At 42.7% G+C, this 20477-nt stretch overlaps 1 protein-coding gene across 7 annotated transcripts in view; it reads right to left on the bottom strand.

The window, feature by feature from the left end:
• The window catches only part of MPP7 (MAGUK p55 scaffold protein 7), a 260619-nt gene that overhangs the window by 42143 nt on the left and 197999 nt on the right, over positions 1-20477 (bottom strand). For all 7 annotated transcript variants that reach the window (XM_069959010.1, XM_069959013.1, XM_069959009.1 and 4 more), the window contains one exon: positions 7546-7716. In XM_069959010.1, the coding sequence (XP_069815111.1) occupies positions 7546-7716 (171 nt within the window). The remainder of the gene's footprint in view (positions 1-7545; positions 7717-20477) is intronic.

Genomic DNA, 20477 nt, shown 5'->3' with positions numbered 1-20477 from the left:
AGGCGCTCTTACACCTTTAAGAGCGACCCGGGTCCCTTTAAGAGCGACCCGGGTCCCTTTAAGAGCAAAATGGGTCCCTTTAAGAGCGGCCTGGGTCCCTTTAAGAGCGACCGGGGTCCCTTTAAGAGCGACCGGGGTCCCTTTAAGAGCGACCGGGGTCCCTTTAAGAGCGACCCGGGTCCCTTTAAGAGCGACCCGAGTCCCTTTAAGAGCGACCCGGTTGCCCCGGGTCCCTTTAAGAGCGACCCGGGTCCCTTTAAGAACGACCCGGGTCCCTTTAAGAGTGACCCGGGTCCCTTTAAGAGCGAAATATGTCCCTTTAAGCGTTAAATTGGTCCCTTTAAGAGCGACCTGGGTCCCTTTAAGAGCGAACTGGGTGCCTTTAAGAGCGAAATGGGTCCCTTTAAGAGCGACCTGGGTGCCTCTAAGAGCGACCTGGGTCCCTTTAAGAGCGACCTGGGTCCCTTTAGGAGCGACCTGGGTCCCTTTAAGAGCGACCTGGGTCCCTTTAAGAGCGACCTGGGTCCCTTTAAGAGCGACCTGGGTCCCTTTAAGAGCGACCTGGGTCCCTTTAAGAGCGACCTGGGTCCCTTTAAGAGCGACCTGGGTCCCTTTAAGAGCGACCTGGGTCCCTTTAAGAGCGACCTGGGTCCCTTTAAGAGCGACCTGGGTCCCTTTAAGAGCGACCTGGGTCCCTTTAAGAGCGACCTGGGTCCCTTTAAGAGCGACCTGGGTCCCTTTAAGAGCGACCTGAGTCCCTTTAAGAGCGACCTGGGTCCCTTTAAGAGCGACCTGGGTCCCTTTAAGAGCGACCTGGGTCCCTTTAAGAGCGAAATATGTCCCTTTAAGCGTTAAATTGGTCCCTTAAAGAGCGACCTGGGTCCCTTTAAGAGCGACCTGGGTCCCTTTAAGAGCGACCCGGGTGCCTTTAAGAGCGACCCGGGTGCCTTTAAGAGCGACCCGGGTCCCTTTAAGAGCGACCCGGGTCCCTTTAAGAACGACCCGGGTCCCTTTAAGAGCGAAATATGTCCCTTTAAGCGTTAAATTGGTCCCTTTAAGAGCGACCTGGGTCCCTTTAAGAGCGAAATGGTTCCTTTTAAGTGCGACCTGGGTCCCTTTAAGTGCGACATGGGTCCCTTTAAGTGCGACATGGGTCCCTTTAAGTGCGACCTGGGTCCCTTTAAGAGTGAAATGGGTCCCTTTAAGAGCGACCTGGGTCCCTTTAAGAGCGACCTGGGTCCCTTTAAGAGCGACCTGGGTCCCTTTAAGAGCGAAATGGGTCCCTTTAAGAGCGACCTGGGTCCTTTTAAGAGCGACCTGGGTCCCTTTAAGAGCGACCTGGGTCCCTTTAAGAGCGACCTGGGTCCCTTTAAGAGCGACCTGTGTCCCTTTAAGAGCGAAATGGGTCCCTTTAAGAGCGAAATGGGTCCCTTTAAGAGCGACCTGGGTCCCTTTAAGAGCGAAATGGGTCCTTTAAAGAGCGACCTGGGTCCCTTTAAAGAGCGACCTGGGTCCCTTTAAGAGCGACCTGGGTCCCTTTAAGAGCGAAATGGGTCCCTTTAAGTGTGAAATTGGTCCCTTTAGGAGTCAAATTGGTCCCTTTAAGAGCGACCTGGGTCCCTTTAAGAGCGAAATGGTTCCTTTTAAGTGCGACCTGGGTCCCTTTAAGAGCGAAATATGTCCCTTTAAGAGCAAAATGGGTCCGTTTAAGAGCGATTTGGGACCCTTTAAGAGCGACCTGGGTCCCTTTAATAGCGACCTGGGGCCCTTTAAAAGCGAAATATGTCCCTTTAAGAGCAAAATGGGTCCTTTTAAGAGCGACCTGGGTCCCTTTAAGAGTGACCTTGGTCCCTTTAAGAGTGACCTTGGTCCCTTTAAGAGTGACCTTGGTCCCTTTAATAGCGACCTGGGTCCCTTTAAGTGTGAAATTGGTCCCTTTAAGAATAAAATTGGTCCCTTTAAGAGCGACCTGGGTCCCTTTAACAGTGAAATTGGTCCATTTAAGAGCGATCTGGGTCCCTTTGAGAGCAAACTGGGCCCCTTTGAGAGCGACCTGGGTCCCTTTAAGAACAACCTGGGTCCCTCTAAGAGTGAAATGAGCCCCTCTAAGAGCGAAATGGGTCTCGAAGAGCGACCTGGGTCTCTTTAAGAGCGACCTGGGTCTCTTTAAGAGCGACCTGGGTCCCTTTAAGAGCGAAGGGACCCAGGTCGGTCTTAAAGCGACCCAAGTTGCTCCTAAAGGGACCCAGGTCGCTCTTAAAGGGACGGGAGCCAAGTAGCTCTTAAATGGGTGGGACCCAAGTCGCTCTTAAAGGGACGGCACCCAGGATTAAAGTTTCTCTTAAAAAGAAGTCACTGGTAAAGGGGCGCTCTGGAAGTCACTGGTAAAGGGGCACTCTTTTCAAGCACTATGTATTTCCCTGGAAATGCAAATCTAGTTTCGTTTTAATCTTCGACTTCTCAGTGAACTTTGTCCTTTACCTTGTGAGAGTCACAAAAAAACATGAACAACCACAATCAATGAGTATGTGTTTCCTAAACCAGAAAATACCTTATGATCTCCTTACTAACAATTATTCATTCATGGTTAAAATGCTTACTATATAATTGTGCAGAATTAGTTACAGCCATAGAAAGCATTTATATAGGAGGCAGATATATCTATACTGACAACTATAATGCTATTATATCAACAACAATTTAAGAATAAAATTGAATCTCCTCCCCTCTTAATGGGAATAACTTGTTTAAATCAAAACTATGCTAAACATTAATTATAATATATATATATATATATATATATATATATATATATATATATATATATTCCCTGTGGAATTACCTCTTTACACTCAGTAATGTTTTACATGAATTTAAAAGGTATAACAATACAATGTACAAAAAAAAAAAATAAATAAATAAATAAAAAAGGAATCCTAGGTGGTACATTCCCTTTAAATGGACACTGTCCTAAAGACATGTTTTGAGCGATCAGGGTCTGAATGTTAAGACTCTCCATAAATTGTTAGATCGGGAGACGTTCTCAGCTAAGCACTAGACTCCTTGGCTTGTCACCTTTTCCATCTTTCTGCAGCAGATGGTCTCTATTGTATTGTATGGAGCCAATCTCAAGCTGTAAAGGGAAGCATTTAGCGGAGTGCTTCTCCCAGCTCTAAGTTGTTTTCTGTCCAGAGGTGTTTCAACATGGCTGACAGCTAACCCCCCCCCCCCCCCCCCCATGTCGGATTGCCAAGTGAATGCATGGAACTGAATGGAGTAAGCCCATCAGACCCTTGAGGCCACATGATCTTGCGCATCCTAAGACAATCGAGAGAGAAGACAAGGAGTACACAAGTGCCAGCACGTCTAAAATTACAATCTTGCTGTTCCCCTGTATTGCATGCATTGTTCAATAGGTGGCGTACAAGAGGGCAGAGAAATAAGCAGTGAAGGGGAATAGAAGGACGTCAGGACTAGCAGTCTGTGTACAGTAATACCCACGTCAAAAGCGGCAACCTTTCTCATTTTTTTCTCATTTAAAGGTAAACTCCAGGCATAATGTAAAAAAAAATTATGTAAGGTAGGGGTGGGAGGGGGGGGGGGGGGGGGGACATAATCAAAAGGACACTTACCTGTCCCCGTTCCCCGCAGTGCCACCACTCACTAACAGCCTCCGATCTCCTGCTTTTCCCGCCTTCCTGTGCCGTCACAACCCAGCAGGAACTACTCGCTTAGCCATTCAGTGACTGTAGAGGTGTCCCGCCCCAGTCAATGACTTGCTGAATGGACATGGCATTTCTGAGCTAGGTCCTGACATCACAGTACCAGGAGATCCAGGACACCAGCAGTGGAGCTGTGCTGTGGAGGCACGGGGAAGGGTAAGTATCCCTTGATTGTTATGTTCCTACCCCCCTCTACCCTACGTGATTTCTTACATTAGAATTTGAGTTTTCCTTTATTAATACTGGAATAATAAAAGATTTTAAAATTTTTTGTCCCTGTTGAAATATGGGTCAAGATTTTTGCTTAACTGCCAACCCCCCCCCCCCCCCCCCCCAATCACTGGTTGGTTGATGGCTCTCTGATACCAGTGGCTGGTTAGAGGTTCTATGTTCTGGCTCGTAGACAAGGGTCCCAATCCAGGGACAATGCCCCCTCCCCTGTGCGGTATATGAACCTCATGCATGTGAAACCATTTAAAAAAAAAAAGTCATTATATTCTACCTCGTTTCTTAATAATTATATAAACCATCTAAAGCACAGATCTTTGAAACTACCATTTGCTAACATTAGTAGATGTAAAATACTAATTTCATGGAAAAATTATTCTTGGCCGGGGTTTAACCCTTAATCTGTGCAAACAGTTCCTATGTCAATATCACACATTGTTACAATTATACATATATAGATTTTTTTTTTTTACTTTTAAATTAACTAAAACAAAGTAGGGAAAGTGCATTGTTGAAACACTATCTTTTGGCACAGGTAATAACATTTTCTATCACCTATTAAAAAACCGCCAGCGCGTATGATATCAATTATAAGCGCTGCTGTCGACATGTGACAATGCCTTCCAGGAATTTTAATTTGTTAGGTGACGGCCGATCTACTTATGCTGCTTGTAGCTACATTATGTGTCCTATAACGGGAGTGCTAAGTTTACGCACATCCATTGTGGCTGACGAGTGGCTCACAACAGCTGCCATCATATGACCTTTATTTTATAACATTGGAGCAGTACATGCTCAGTACTGAAAAAATCCAACTCACCTTATGAGTTTTTTCCTGCGTTAGTTTTAGGTAAGTGTCGCTAACAAAATATTTATATACGTGGCCGCTAGCAATACATTTAAATGGTCGCATGAATGATACAATGATCGTTCGTGCTGCCCAGTCGATTGTGTCTTCTGAAGGCACTGCAAACAAGCCCCGATCCTTGCAAGGCCCCATATTGGTGTGAAACGACCCTAACACAAGATGACTGTCAGCAGGACAACAGAGGAGTAAATAAGCCCATGGGTTGTTAGGGCAAGTCATCAGGATTCTTGGAATACCTTCTCTTTCTCCATAGTGCTTTCCAGAACAGAGATATAAGGTTTTTTTTGTATTATGTACATGAGGCTCGAGCGCACAGGGGGCGATCCCCAACTCGGCAAGAACCCAGTGCAAGTCCAGTCCAAGTCCTCTTAATTACCGCCTTTGTGCTTTCTTTCATCAGCCTACTCCATTTGACTGACAGCCACTAGATAGAGTGAACATGGGCTGGACTTATGGGTTCTTGCAGTGGAAATGCTCCAAAGTAAAGAGAATTTACTTTGTTAGTCGTGTAACTAAGAATTGTGGGTGACGAACTAAAACTGTGAAATCTTCTCAGAAGACTATTACCTTGGGAAGACTTGAATTTTTATGCATACAGACTGTCCTCTTCAAGAAGACCACCCCCCTCCTAGAAGGCAATTCTTGATGACTGTCTTAAAGGAGAACTCCAGTACAGGAAAAAAACAAAACAGGGAGGACAGGGGGTGATGGGAACATAAATAATTAAGTGATACTTATTGATCTCTGCGCCCCTAATGTAGAGCCACCGCTCAAGGTCACCCGCTGGTCTCTCTGTATCTCCAGAGTCAGGCCCTGTGTAATCTATGGAGAGGGGAGGGGGGAGGAGGGTCGAGGGAGATTAGTCGGCAGCAGAGAGTAGAGAACAAAGGATTACACAGCAGGAGCTATGTGAAAGCGCTATTCAGAGGTCAGAGAGATCAATGCGGACTTAAGATAGCCCGGTGATGTAGTTTTGGTGCCTCATCTCCCTCCACCCCTCCCCTCTCCATGGAGAAAAATGAAGAAGGGGGGGAGAGCTTCAAGCTGCTTTTTCATGATAAAAATGCATTTTTCAGCTAATAAACAAATTACAAAGTTTCTTAAAATCGCCTGCACTATTGATTTCTGCAAAGAAAAAAAATTTAAACAGTGACACTTTAAAGTTTTAGAGTATAATTAAAGGGATTAGATAAAAGAAAGGGCACAGACTTGGTTAAAGGGAATTTGTAATATTAAAATTGTAACTTAATCTTCCGGCAGCATGTTATAGAGCAGGAGCAGCTGAGCAAATTGATATATAGCCTTGTTTGAAAAGTTTCAGGATACCTTGTCATTTCTTGATGTAAATCTCTGCTCATTCTGGTCTAAGAAGTCCTGTGGGTGGTCCTACTCCGTGATTGACCTCTCTATATAGACGCTTTATACACACTCACTTAGTAGGACTGCCAACTTGACTACTTAGTAATGTTTAGTGGACTTGCTGAACTGTTTGAGTTCGGCAACATTCTCTGAAGCTGAAATCTCGACATTGGGTCTGGAGAAGTTGGATGCCACCCTAGGGCTACTTGGACAGCTTATGGCAGCTTCCAATTTCTCCAGCCACAGGAAGCCAAATGCCGAGCATTTGGGTTCAGAGAACATTGAACCCGAACAGTTTGGCAAGTCCACTCCATCTCAACTACTTAACAGAGAATGAGTAGAGGTTTACATACCTCCTCTTAGTTTCTCTTCAATCAGCATTATACACTAAAACTTCTTCAAAAGACCATCTCTTTGAGAAGACCACCCCAATATCCAGATTTCCACTGCCACATTTCTATAGTTTCACCATTAAATATACTTGCCCTCTTGAGGAGACCACCCTCCTAGAAGATGACTCTCTCAAAGCAACAACAGCAAAATCTTATAAAATCAGTCTATCCTAAGAAGCTATAGACAGGCACATGGAAAATGTAGTTTTTAAAGAAACTCTTATTTTTAATTGAGTAGGATTACAATGCAATTACAACGCTGGAAAAACTGAACATGTGTCATTACCTAATGGATAAGAAGAAACATGTAAGATTTGGCCAAGGCCATGGTTGAGTCATCACTAAGTTCCACCGTCCTGCGCTCATATTAGAACAGATAATTTTTATCGTTTTCCTCCCATCTATCCCCCCCCCCCCCAGTATATTTTTCATTGATGAGTAAGGAGACCCGGTTGTAACTATAGCCATTGTTTCCAACCCCATCTGAATGTCATTGAGGAGATTTACTGTAGCCGAATGCTTCTACGAAAACCTTGTCTATCCAGCTTGTAGACTTGGAAAACGTCTCGGTAGAGATAACCGGGGTCGGTGGCAAAGCGTTCTGACTTCTTCTATTACAAGATTAGATTTCAACACCTAATCATATTTTAAGCCGAAAAAACAGGGCCCGGGTATACTATTACCCCTTATCAGTTTTACTTTCTGTTATTTGTGGTTTACGCTCTACTTTTCCTGAGCTACGATGTGACATTCTGCTGGCTGTATAAACACCCAAAGACCTCGCTGCTCCAACACTTCAATCCTGAACTTAGAAATTGGAAAAACCTTGGAAAATTATTAGCAGATGCAGCAACTGGACTTTTAACATCATAGCAAAAAATCTGATCAACCGGCTTTAGAAAGAGGAGAGAGAAAAAAAAAAAAAAAGTTTGAACAAAGCGTGTCTTATACAGAGTATACAGAGATCCATACTCACCAACCAGGACTATGAGCCTGTATTTTTCATTAGGCTGCCGCTGATACGAAGCCACTTCTTCAAAGGTCGGAACATCTGCTGTATCGTATTGGTCGCTCTTTTTACATTCGTACATGAATTTATTTGTTTTTTTATCCTTCCTGCTGAGACGAAAACTTCTTCTAAACCCGGCTGAAACAAAAACACATTTTTCAGATCAGAGCTGGACGTCTCGTAGCCCCTGCGCTCAGGCAGCGCCATTTCATATACGTATAATATTCATAAATATTTTAACAAACGTAACGGCGGAGAAATCGTTACAAGCTAAAACCTGGGGGGAAAAAAAAAATACAACCTAGACTGCTTTTACTTATGTACAGTTTAAAAAGCGCCCGCTGAGCGATTACTTATTCATGTGCGGATCGCTGAAAAGCAGTCTATAAATCCCAGACAGCAATAGAAAAACAGGACTTATGTGCTATGGAGAGAGGCAGGCGGCAGAATAGTGCACGATGTGTGCTCAGGTTTTACAGTACGGACATAAAACAAATAATGGCTCCTTTAAAATATTGTATTCATAGTACGAAAATCCACTTCTAGCGATAATAAGAAATACATGTCAAATCGTAACACTTTATTAGATATATTACAGGGTTTACAGTTCAATGATGATTTAGATACATAGCCGGGACACTGAAGACATTCTTTATGAATAGAGGGAACATACAGGGAAGACGTAAGACACTCCAGGATAATGACACTGCAGCGGACTTCAATAGCAATGCATAGAATCCCTCTTTTATATCATACTTATAGATATATTTGGCAGCTCCATATACATACATATGAAAAATACTAAATAAGTTGCATAAAGAAACAAAACTAAAATTTATACTTCCATTATCCACTCTCCATGCTCATACGCTATATATATATATATATATATATATATATATATATATACACACACATATACACACACACACACAATATATATTAAACACAAATATACATTTTTTTTCTTTTAAGATAGGCTAGGTTCACACTGCGTTTTTGCAATCCGTTTTTTTTTTCATTGTTTTTTTTTTGCAAAAAAACGGATGCATTTGTGTGCATCCGTTTTTCCATTGACTTCCATTGTATAAAAAAACTGATCCGTTTTTTTTAACGGACACAAAAGTAGTGTCAGCTACGTTTTTGTGTCCGTCAAAAAAAAACGGATCCGTTTTTTTTTACAATGGAAGTCAATGGAAAAAACGGATCAAAACGGATGCACACAAATGCGTCCGTTTATTTTCATCCGTTTTTTTGCAAAAACGGAGGAAAAAAACGGATTGCAAAAACGCAGTGTGAACCTAGCTCAGATGCCTGTACAAGGATATAAAATGTTTGCATGAAAAAGTAAAACAAAAAAAAGCGTAAAAAATAAAAATTATCGACTGTTCACCCTTTTTGCACATATGCTGTACTTAACATACATGCAAAAAAAAAAAAAAACACTTTCATGGCAAATAAAAATATATCTAATGAAATAATAAAAATAATATTAAAAAAAATTAATCTATTAAAATGTTAACATTTTTTTTAAAGTTTTTGAGCGTGATCTAATAGTGACTATAAATAGGCTGCCAGTGTACCTGGCTGCAAGATGTCCAAATTGTAGGGTTTGTTTTTTTAAAAGTGGCCTTACCCATACAGGGAACAATACTACATTAGTCTACTGATACTATTGCGTACACAAAAAAAAAAACTCCACCTATATCTCCAGCTGTGATTCTCCATTATGGGTACCACATAAACGCTACCTACTTATCCCGACCATCCAGAATACCTGTATAATATATCAGTGTCACACACCGCTCAGGGACGCGCTCCACAAGTTCACCTCACCAGTCCTTTGCCTGTATCAGTATTTCGTTAATAATACAGTCCTGGCAGAATGTCTTTTTTTGTCATTCTGACAAACAATGGAAAAAATAACTTTATACAATGCGGTAACATGAGGAGATTATGGCTGAAGACAAATGATCATCTTAAGATCACAAAGTGTTCCTTAAGTAATAAATGTCCTGTGAAGGTTAATCCGCTTGGCGGTTACAGATGAATCACATGACCGGCTGATAAGAACAAATAATGGGAGTCTCGCCTCGAAAAAATGTTCTGCTTTGAACAATGTGTGCCGACATTACTGGCCGGGAACAAAGAACGAAGATCTGTCACCTCTCCTGACATGTCGATATCAGTAAATCACTTACTTTACCCATTAAGTAACAATTCTGGAGCAAGTTCCTCTGTTATTTATCCTGAAAATGATATTCTGAATATGGATGAGCTGACAAGTGGGTGTAACCACTACCATTGTCAACTAGGTGTGTCTAGATAGTCATCGGGCAGTGTCAGGCTGTGCATGACAAGGAGTATGGTAACACCCAGTAGGTAATTTATTCATATACATTTTTCAGAAGAATAACAGAGGAACAACACAACCGGAGATCTAAGAAAAGACTTATCAGCACTGGTAATGGAAATACAAGTATTCTGCTAAAACGGACAAGTCAGGATCACTGATAGATCACTTTAACCCCTTAATGACTGACTGTGGAAATAATCTCCCTATCCTAACGTAACCTTATGGCCCACTTATACAGGCCGATGCAGAGTTAAAAGTGTACCCTTCAGGGTTCTGCATGTAAAGAGACAGGTCGGGTTGTAGTGGTACCATCCCACATTGTACGAGTTCCGTGCATGAGCTCTAATTCTAATAAGGTTTATGTATGGAACTCGACGGAAGTGGAATGCAACCTTATATCGACGGCATTAGCTGTGTCTCTCCAAGCTGAACTACGGGGAGCACGTATTGATAAGTACTAGAGATGAGCGAACCGGGTTCAGGTTCGAGTCGATCCGAACCCGAACGTTCGGTATTTGATTAGCGGGGGCTGCAGATCGGTTTCGGATCGACTCGAGTATGCTCGAGGTTCGCTCATCTCTAATAAGTACTAAATCTCAAACATGATTGGGTTTATCCGAACCCGAGCATGCGACATTTCATTACCGGTGGCTACAGAAGATAGCTTCAGCCCTAAGGCGTCCGGAAAAACATAGATACCGCCATAGGCTATATCCATGTTTTCCCAGGACTCCCTAGGGCTGCATCCATCAGTAATCAAACACGGCACGCTAAGGTTCAGACAAACCCTAGAGTGCTCGAGGTTCGCTCATCTCTAATAAGTACCCTTAGAATGAGGGCTTTTCTTGTAGATTTAAGAGCCCCAAAAAGCTCACAAAAAAAACGATCAATAGGTTGAATCTTTGTTTCCATCACTTGTCGGCTGCACATTCCCTATTACATGAGGATTGAGGGGTGTAGCCGACAATTTCTCGATCAGTCAATAAATAAGCAATGGCTGATTGCAGAACCTATTACAGAGGGCAATATTGGCCCATTTGGTAATAGGGCCTTCACAGTATAAGCCCATACTTAAATAAGCAGGGACGTCAGTCAGGCGTCTGTGCCAGGAGTTGGACCTCCACTGACCTGGAAACCCTGGAAAATCTCTTTAATATATGTTTATAGCGATCCGCGTAGGAACCACTAGAGCGAGCTTAGGAGCTTACTGCATAATATTATACACAGACTGTGGCCAGGTTATGTTTTTGTGCTCAGAACAAGTAACATATAATATTCTCATGAATACGTCTCCATCCAGGCGGCCTCAGATGTAGGTTGTGTTTCACAGTCTTCAAAGAGAATTATTTTATATGTTCCCCTATTTGGTTTTCAAATCTGGCCGAGTCCTTAAACACGGCCTCAGTGCGGAGGAGGATGCGCGGCAATGCGCTCATCCATATTCAGTTCATAAAACTGCATGATGATTTACCACTTCCTTCAAAATTGATCCAGGTCAATGGTCGAACAATCGTGCGAGTTGTGTAAAACTCTGTTTTCGTCAGGTGTGACTTTACTGGAATCCCATTCTCCCCGAAATTATAAATTTTTCCTGACCTTTTTACCCGTGTGTTAAATTCAACCTATAAAACGGCTCCCCGCTGAGCGACTCTTATAAAGTGGAGAAAAGTTTACGAGTTTAGGATATGCAAAACAAATGGTGGCTAGGAGTTTTTTTTCCCCCTCTGGTGGGAATTACAAGGCGTGTAAAGATGTCACCGACTGGAGATCAGAATGTAGGATGATGGCAGCTTTACTTCGCATGTCAGTGACAAGTGAAGACAGCGCTAATAAGAGATTTATAACAACTATGTCAGCGCTTGGGTGACATGCTGACCCACGTAGTACCTTGGAACGCTGATGGAAGTCATTAAGAGGGTCAAGGATTACGTTTCTATTTTACCTAAGTCACGATTTGTACCGTTAACCTTCATTTGCCACCAAGTGTCATAAATAGTAGGAAAGCTTTGTATTAAACTCCAATGGTGCTCATGGGAACTCTGTAAAAGGTGTCGTGTAACTCTTCTGGAGGGTCAGTGACAGTATCTTAAGTGCATCCATTCATCATGGGGAACCACACAGATCTTTGGTCAAAACGGAAGCCTAATATTATTATCAAACTGGAGGCCATGGGTCAAGAAAAATGTGAACACAACAGAAGCTGGTGCCTGGAGCAGGTCATATCAGCATTAGGGGGTCTACTAAGTACTGAAGACACTGGGCAGTCACTAAAGGAGTAGTAGTCATCAAAGGGAATCTGTCAGCTCTATACGGTGTTCAGAGCTGCAGACATAGGTAGATAGGTGGTAGGGAGATAATACAATTGTTATCGGTCTCTTTGCTGATGGCCGTTTGCAAAATTAAAAATGAAGTTTTCCTTGTTAGCCCAGTAATTACAGAGGCCGGGCTGAGCTGAAGAATGCATGCCTCCCCCAACCCTGCACGACTGATGTATAAAGCTTATGGTGCGTTTACACGGAGCGATTATCGTTCGAATTCTCACAACAATTGCATTTGAGCGATAATCGGTTCGTGTAAACACCGAACGATCAAGTGACGAATGATAAATCGTTCATCGCGATCTTTCAACATGTTCTCAAATCATCGTTGGTCGTTCACTGAAAATTCGCAGATCACTTCGTGTAAACAGTCTTTCACTGATTTACCCTAAGTGTGAGAGAGACTTAAGCGATCTTACAACGATCGCAATAACGAATTTTCCTAACGATATATAGTTCCGTCTAAACGCTTATCTTTATAAAAAAAAAAAAGCTCATTGTTACTTCGAAATCGTTAATTGTTCGATTGGGCGAATTATTGCTCCGTGTAAACGTAGCATTAGTGTTGGAAGTTGAGCCCTTGTTCACACAACATATACTTTCGTAAAACTACGTCCGGGTCACAGAAGGGACGGTCTCATACTACGTGTAACCATAGGCTAATGTAGCATTCTAAATTGAATTTTGGGAAACCACTTGTTATATTGTTGTGTTGAGCTATCTGAAGTTTATTATTATTATAATAAAAGCAACTTGAAGGCTATTTTTATTTTTGAACCAAAACACATTGCTTTTCTTATAATAAATCTGTTGTATCAGAAATACCACCAGTATGGTTCACCCCATGTAAATTCTATCGATGTGCAATCCCGCTGAGCTGGTTCTATATGTTCACCTGCGCTCGACTTAAAGAGGAATCCTTTCTGCACATCTTAACCTTATCCGGGTTAATCCTGCTTCTCATATTGCTTTGCTGGTACATATTGCTTGCTTGCATATTTGCTTACTTCTTGTAATTAAAATGTACAAGGTAATGGCAAGGTCATGTACATATCTGGCCCCGCTGGATCTGTTATGATTAGAGCTACGGGTACAACACGTGACCTGCGGTTCTATTCATTCCTATGGACCGGCAGAAGAGCTGAGTACACCGTAAGAGTGCTGTACTCTGCTCTTTCCGTCATCTCCACAGGAATAAATAGAGCCACGGTCATGCGCTGTATCTGCGGCTCTACTGATAACAGAGTCGGCGAGGCCTGATACAGAGATCAGTGTGGGGTTCAGAGGTGGCATCCCCCGCAATCTCCTACTTTTCCCTATAACCTCTGGATATTCGTGGAATACCTCTAAGATCAGTAAGGGTCTGACCTCGGGACCTTCTAACGTTCCCAAGGATAGATGGGCTGTGGTGTAATTCTGCACCACTTTACAGTTTTTTCCCCCTTGTCATTCACTGGAAGGAACTGACTGACGTCCTGTGCAATTCAACTGACTAGGGCCAGCTACAGGTCCCTGCACATCTGGGGGTCTGGGAGCGCCACAGTACAGGGAACAGTTAAAGGGATGAACTGCTACACAAGAAAAATAATTAAAGGGGTACGCAACTTAATAAAAGTTATGCCTGTTGTATTCCTACCTATAATCTAAGCTTATTTGTAATAGGTTTCTATTACATGAATTCGGCTGTTTGTCTGCTGTACATCCTGACTTACACCGTGAAGCTGCTGAAAATCCTCACTTCTTGGTCTCCAATCCTCTGTCCTCCCCCTCCCCTCTGAGACCAAAGTCACATGATATGTCTCTTCTGTTGGCAGGCAAGCTGTAACACCTTATCTGTAACCCCGCCCAGTACTGACATCCCACCAATCAGTGGGCACCTGGCCAAGGAGAGGGGAAACAGCAAAACAGTGACAGCCTCCAGAGCAGTATAGGCAAAAGAAAACACATTTGTTTCATCTATCTTGTTCTAATCTTGATAGATAGATAGATAGGATAGAAATTTTGTTTACAGTGTAAAGCAGAAGCAGACGGAGCCAGCCATGGGCACATATTACAAGATGGGGTGGATACTTGTCAGTTGGCTCTGAGCTGCAATGCATGCTGGGAAATGTAGCTGTCCAGGTGGAGCCATCTTGGATATAGACCTGCTTTTAGAAAAAAAACTTGGAACTCAGGAATGGCAGCAGCTAAAAAAGAAATGAGATGGCTCAAAATACTGAGGGAAACTTGTTAAGTGAGACCAGTTAGGTTTGGGAGCATTTCCTTTTTTAGCTCTTTGGTGGAATACCCCTTTAATTTAAATTATGAAATGTTTAAACAGCCACCTGGTCTAACTGTACCTTAACTAGATGGCTGTGTATTTCTCCTCCAAAGAGCTTCGTGTGAACAGTGAACTAAACTCCAGTAATTGTGTTGGTTTAGTCCAGCAAATACTTGCAGTTTCCAGTAAGATGATCCATGCCGTAGAGGTTACTGGTTGTGGTGCTTCTTTATATGCATGGCACCACAAAGCACAAAGTATATCATCTGAATAAAGCCACCGACATCTGGATAATGGAGGAAATGGTTAGAATTTTCGGACTGACTGACAGCTCCCATATTAGAGACAGCTGCACCGTGAACCAGAACATGTTCCCGTCTGCGGTTTGTCAACAGTAAATGCCACAAGCCGGGCTTTAAACGTTACCGAGCTGACTTTCATGTTGTCATGACAGAAACATACAAAGCATCTCGGCCCTTACGATGCGTCCGTGAGTTTATATGAAGTGTTTGGACTGTTTGAGATTGCTTCCAATGAACAGTATTTGATGGTCTACCCAAAGCGTATCCTATTACTGAAAAATACTAGAGAAGCCATAAAAGCACAATGCATAGCAGCCACTTCTGAGGAGCAAAGAGGAAATCGATGCAGGCAGATCATTTACTTCCATATACACAGCTGCTGGGAGAATGTGATCTACATTACAGAAATGTCCTGGGCTCATTCCGCAACTTTAAGAGCCACTGGGCTCCTTAAAGGAGGCGGAGGAGCCACTCCAATATAAACTGTAAGCTATTCAGTGTCACTCAATGTCAAATGGGTGCAGTATCGCAATCCAAACTGGAGGTGGCGCCAGTGGCTTCGCTCCCTGCCTGGAAACTTCAGACTAAACATCTTCTCAGACTTCACTTTTAGTCAATGGATCAATAGAGAACAGCGGTATTCTTTCACCGACTGTATAATGAATACAAATGACTGGGCTCTCCATTTCATGCTGGCTGGGAGTGGAGCATGTATGGAAATGTTGGCATATACAGACTGGGCTTAATTTACAAGAAGTGATCTTATCTGATTTTTCTGACATTCTTCCAGAACCACTTTGCTTTGCTGACAAAATATGTGCAAACATAATTACTCATTTATGGAGTCAACAAGGCCCTTCTGCTGCGGCGGGGAGCCGCTAACAGCCGGGCTGTATATCTCCACTGCCAAACACTTATGGGGAACAATTTATGTGCCACCGACGGGGAATAGAGCTGTCCAGTCCATGCCAACACGCCATTTATTATAAGGACATTTATGACTACTTGTAATGCACTAGATAATACTGTGGATGAATTAACGCATGACATGGTGACTCACAATGCTGCCTGGCCGCACCGGGGTCCCGAGTTACAGTCCGCCGGGACAACATCTGAGCAGGCTTTGTGTGCACTACTCATGATTGTAAGGATATCTGGTACTCTCTAGTTTCCAGACACACTCGAAAAACATAACTCACTACAAAACAGGACTAAGAGAGAGCGAGGAATTAAAGGGGTTGTCTTGCGGAGATAAATGGGCCTAAATTAATACATAATGTGAAGCATATTTGAAATGTACAGTTTAAGGCTGGGTTCACACTACGTATAGTTCAGTCAGTATTGTGGTCCTCATATTGCAATCAAAACCAGGAGTGAATTGAAAACACAAAAAGGATCTGATCACACAATGTTGTAATTGAGTGGATGGCCGCCATATAACAGTAAATAACGGCCATTATTTCAATATAACAGCCGTTGTTTTAAAATAATAGCAAATATTTGCCTTTAAATGGCGGCCATCCACTCAATTTCAACATTGTGTGGACAGATCCTTTCTGTGTTTTTAATCCACTCCTGGTTTTGGTTGCAATATGAGGACCACAATACTGACTGAAATATACGTAGTGTGAACCAAGCTTAAGAGATATAGGCTGAAGCCCCTATCACACAGGGCGATCAGCGGCAGCAAGTAAGTGCCGACCTGTCATGGTCAGGGCTCGCTTGAGGCGCTATTACATGCGCCGACAGCCAGTGGATAAGTGCGGAGGGCCACGGGGAGTTGCAGGAGGGGCTCCCCGGATGATCATTAGATTGTCCCGGGAGTCCATAGGAGATAGTGGCCGTTGAAAGACATTGAAAGACAGCAATTAGCTGATATTATGCATGTCAGCTGATCGTTGCCTTTTATTAGACCGCCAAATACGGCCAATAATCGCTTTGTGTAATAGGCCTTTACTAGTCGCATGAGTGTACATGTGGTTTTAATAACCTGTTGCCCTTGGTTATGACCTGCTATTGAGCATAAGGTGGGTTACACATTGGCATTGGGCATAAGCTGGGTCACACATGCTCAGTTCAACTGCAGACCCCTAATCTGTTTTATTAGTATTGGCAGCTGGCCTTTATTGCACAAGCAAGGGGGATTGTGGGAAAGGTTCACAATTTAGGTTAGATCAATTAGACAAAAGAATAGTACAGGGCTATAAGGTGTACCTGTCTAAAGTTTTTAAATTGGTCAGGGTTTAAGAGCGCTCCTCTCCCGTGAGACGTTCCCTATAGACGTCCACTATGCAGCTGTCTCCTCACGTGACACAGAGGGCGGAGAGGAATGGGCAGAGCGTGTCTTCTTCCTGCTTTTTCTCCTGATCGGTTGCGGTGTGAACACTCAGATCCCAAGCAACCAAAACTTTTATGTCAAAAAAATAATAATCTGATACTGGAACTTCTGAGCCAGTAACGGAAGTGAAAAACCACTCAGCCAATCACTTCAGAAACCTGCTCTGGAGTTCCAGTGACAGCTTCGGGGAGTGGGTGGAAGCTACAACACCGCAAGGGTGCGTGGACGAGTATGTATAACGTTTATTATTTTTTACACATTTATCGCTGTTACACGTAGCAATGTACGGTTGTTGAAAGATGCTGAAAGACAGCGATCAGCTGATGATGGGTTCTTCGGCTGACTGTTGTCTTTATTACACAGAGCAATAATCTTTCTTGTTATCTGGAAACTGTCTGGTAACAAAGTATGCCATTTCCTGGTTTTCTTAGCACTAATTCGTATTCTTTTCCTGTATGGAATATGTCAGCGCTATATAAATACGTTACCATTTACAGTCAGATAATTGGTATATAATGAACAATTTTTTTTTAACGTCAGAGCATTTTGTCTGCACTGGAGTTCTGGTACGTTCCTGCAGTATACAGCCTGCGGGTGAATCAGTGGCATTAGGAATAAGACGCCAGGGTGGACCTCTAGCTACTTCTGACACTTTATAGTTAGTACAGGAAATATTTAGTAAATGAGTTGTGCTTGGCCTGACTCATGACCTTCCTGCTTTATAAGTCATATAAAGCATATAAAAGCCGAATAATATAACAAAATAAAAGATACCTAGAACCTTTTTCTTAGTACCGCATCATGATAAAATATATAAAACCCCAGTCTGATCTTTATTAAAGTCATCAAAATAAATCTGCTGACACTCCCCTTGACCGCAGCGCTTATTGCTTGTCATTTACTAGCTGTAAAGTTTTGTTTGACAAGAGAAAAAGTCTGCAAAGTCGATGTCTGTGTTTACATATAATGTCATCACTCCAGCAACAACGTTATATCAAATGTGGCTTCGGTAACACACTCCATTTACTCGCTCCATTCAAACTTGCAGATAGGTTGCGGTAAACATTAAGGTTTTTGGGTGACACATTGGGGTCTGAAGGGAAAATGTACCAGATATAAGGCTGGAATCATGGGTGGTTTTTGTCACAGATTGGGATTCCATGGATCTACGTCTGGCCCTAGCTCAAAAATTTAACAGCATAGGAACTTCTGTAAGCTTACACATAAAGTGACCCAAGTAGTGTTGAGCAGAGATGTGAAACTATTCGGGTTTCGGCACTGTTCTTTGAACCCAAAAATTTGCCATTTGACTGGCGGAGGCTGGAGAAAATGTATGCCTCCCTAGGGAGTCCTGGATACAGTCTATGGCCACCGCCCACCCCCAAACAAGATGGCCACACTGAGGAGTTCGCTGCCGCCGCCCCCATCCACGCACCCACGAGTTCGCCACAACCTGCCCACAACAGAAACGGGAGCAGCATCAGCCAAACCCGAACAGTTCAGCATCTCCGCTCAACCCTAGCCCTAAGTCAACTTTTTCTGTACCATCTGAAGGGATATAAGAACAATCCCTATCCTGTAAATGTCTTAGGGTCCTATTAGACAAAGTGATTTTTAATGATTAACAATCGCAAAGGAGCGCTACATGAAATCGTTCACCATATTACACAGAATGATAGTCGTTAATTACGATCATTAATAAGATAGTTTAGTCTCTTTATCTGATGCCAGCAAATGGACAAATGATGTGGAATTACAGTGAACGATTAACAATTATTTTATGTTCAGCTCAACGGCACTAAGGAAATCTTCAAAACATGAGCTGTTGGTGGCCATGAGGACTGGAACAGAGAAGCACTGCTTTTAACGACAAACAAGGTGTGAAAACCTCATACAAGAGGATTTCTGGTCCTTTTATTCTTAGGAAGAAAAGCTGGCAGAGTTGTCGGACAACTGTTGGTCAAAAGTTATCGTAGGTGTGTGGCCATTTTAGTGACATATCAGTTTTGAACATTCGGTGTCTGAAGAAAGAGGCGAGAAAGAGTTTGCTTAGCGCATTCGCTCCTGGCTCCATGTCATGTGATCAAGGTAGCCTCATAATGTAAGTCTATGTGGCCGTCTCACTCACTTTAACACAAAAGGGCATATTTATTAATGTTGCGCCCCTGGGGTATGCCACAAAAAAAAAGCAGATTTTTGGCTTATCTGTGGCGTAAGTCCTGCTCACCTGATGGGTTGTAGCAAGGCTCCTCCCGCGCCTAAATTATAATTGTTTACGCCTGGAAACAGGAGTAAACCATGGCGGAAATATACACGTGCTCCGACGCAGGTGTAGAGTTCTGTACAAGCCCTGCCGGATTTGTACCTCTCAGGCGGGGTAATTGGAGACGGGGCTTTATTTAAGACCAGCATACAAGTGTGCCAGTCTTCTGAAATGTCCCCCAAAGAGGGTAAAGAGGAATGCAGCTCCTCTCTTTTTTTCCCTACCCTGTTGATAGGCTATCAATTTTTTTCCCCTTGATAATCCTTTAAGATCTATCGGGTTATCAGTGGTTGTGAGTGTACTGTGGTCTGTATCTATAACTAGAAGAGATGTGCCATATGCACAAGGCTATTGGTATTCTATGTTCATGAATCCCATTCAACCAGCAAGTATCTAACACAAGACAAAAAGAATATTAGAAAGTCCTTAGAGGCTTTATATGTTTACATACATTATCTTTTTATCTATTTAGATTTTTTTTTCTTTGCATCCTCCCTGCTACACGCATCGTGCATGCATTACTGCATCCACTAAGGATTACCAGACATTATACAAATTCAATTGAGAAAATGCAGTGGTTGAACTTTGTTGAAAGTAATTTCACATGTGCCAGCCATCCCGGAGCATAGAAGCATCCGTGTGCGGTCCATGTTGACTAGTCTGCTCTAAGACACACACAGCAGACTGGGCTCTTCTCTGGAGAGACTCCCAGAGTTATTCTGCGTTAATAGAACCCCTGGATATGTCTTCTGCGTATAAGAAAACATTGAGGGGAACAGTAAACATGATATTCATCTGTGTACGCCATATGCTCACAAAAGCCTCTTGTTGGGGAACTATGCAAACTACTTGGCTAATAGGAACATACGGCCGCTACAAAACCTTCGTTTTCGGCTTTGGGATCAGGTTTAATAATTAATGGTGACTGGCAAAATATTAAGTATTAAGATGCTAATTTATAGTTAAAGAAGTTAAGAAGATGGAGCATGGAAAGACTGCATGAAAGGGAAAGGATGGGGTAATATCTTTGAAATTATTATCGAAATTACTAGCACAAATATC

Source organism: Dendropsophus ebraccatus, chromosome 2 (genome assembly GCF_027789765.1).
Source record: "Dendropsophus ebraccatus isolate aDenEbr1 chromosome 2, aDenEbr1.pat, whole genome shotgun sequence".
In the NCBI taxonomy this organism is placed as follows: Eukaryota; Metazoa; Chordata; class Amphibia; order Anura; family Hylidae; genus Dendropsophus; species Dendropsophus ebraccatus.
Note: the sequence above shows the minus strand (reverse complement) of the source record. Positions and strands in the feature narration are given on the sequence as shown.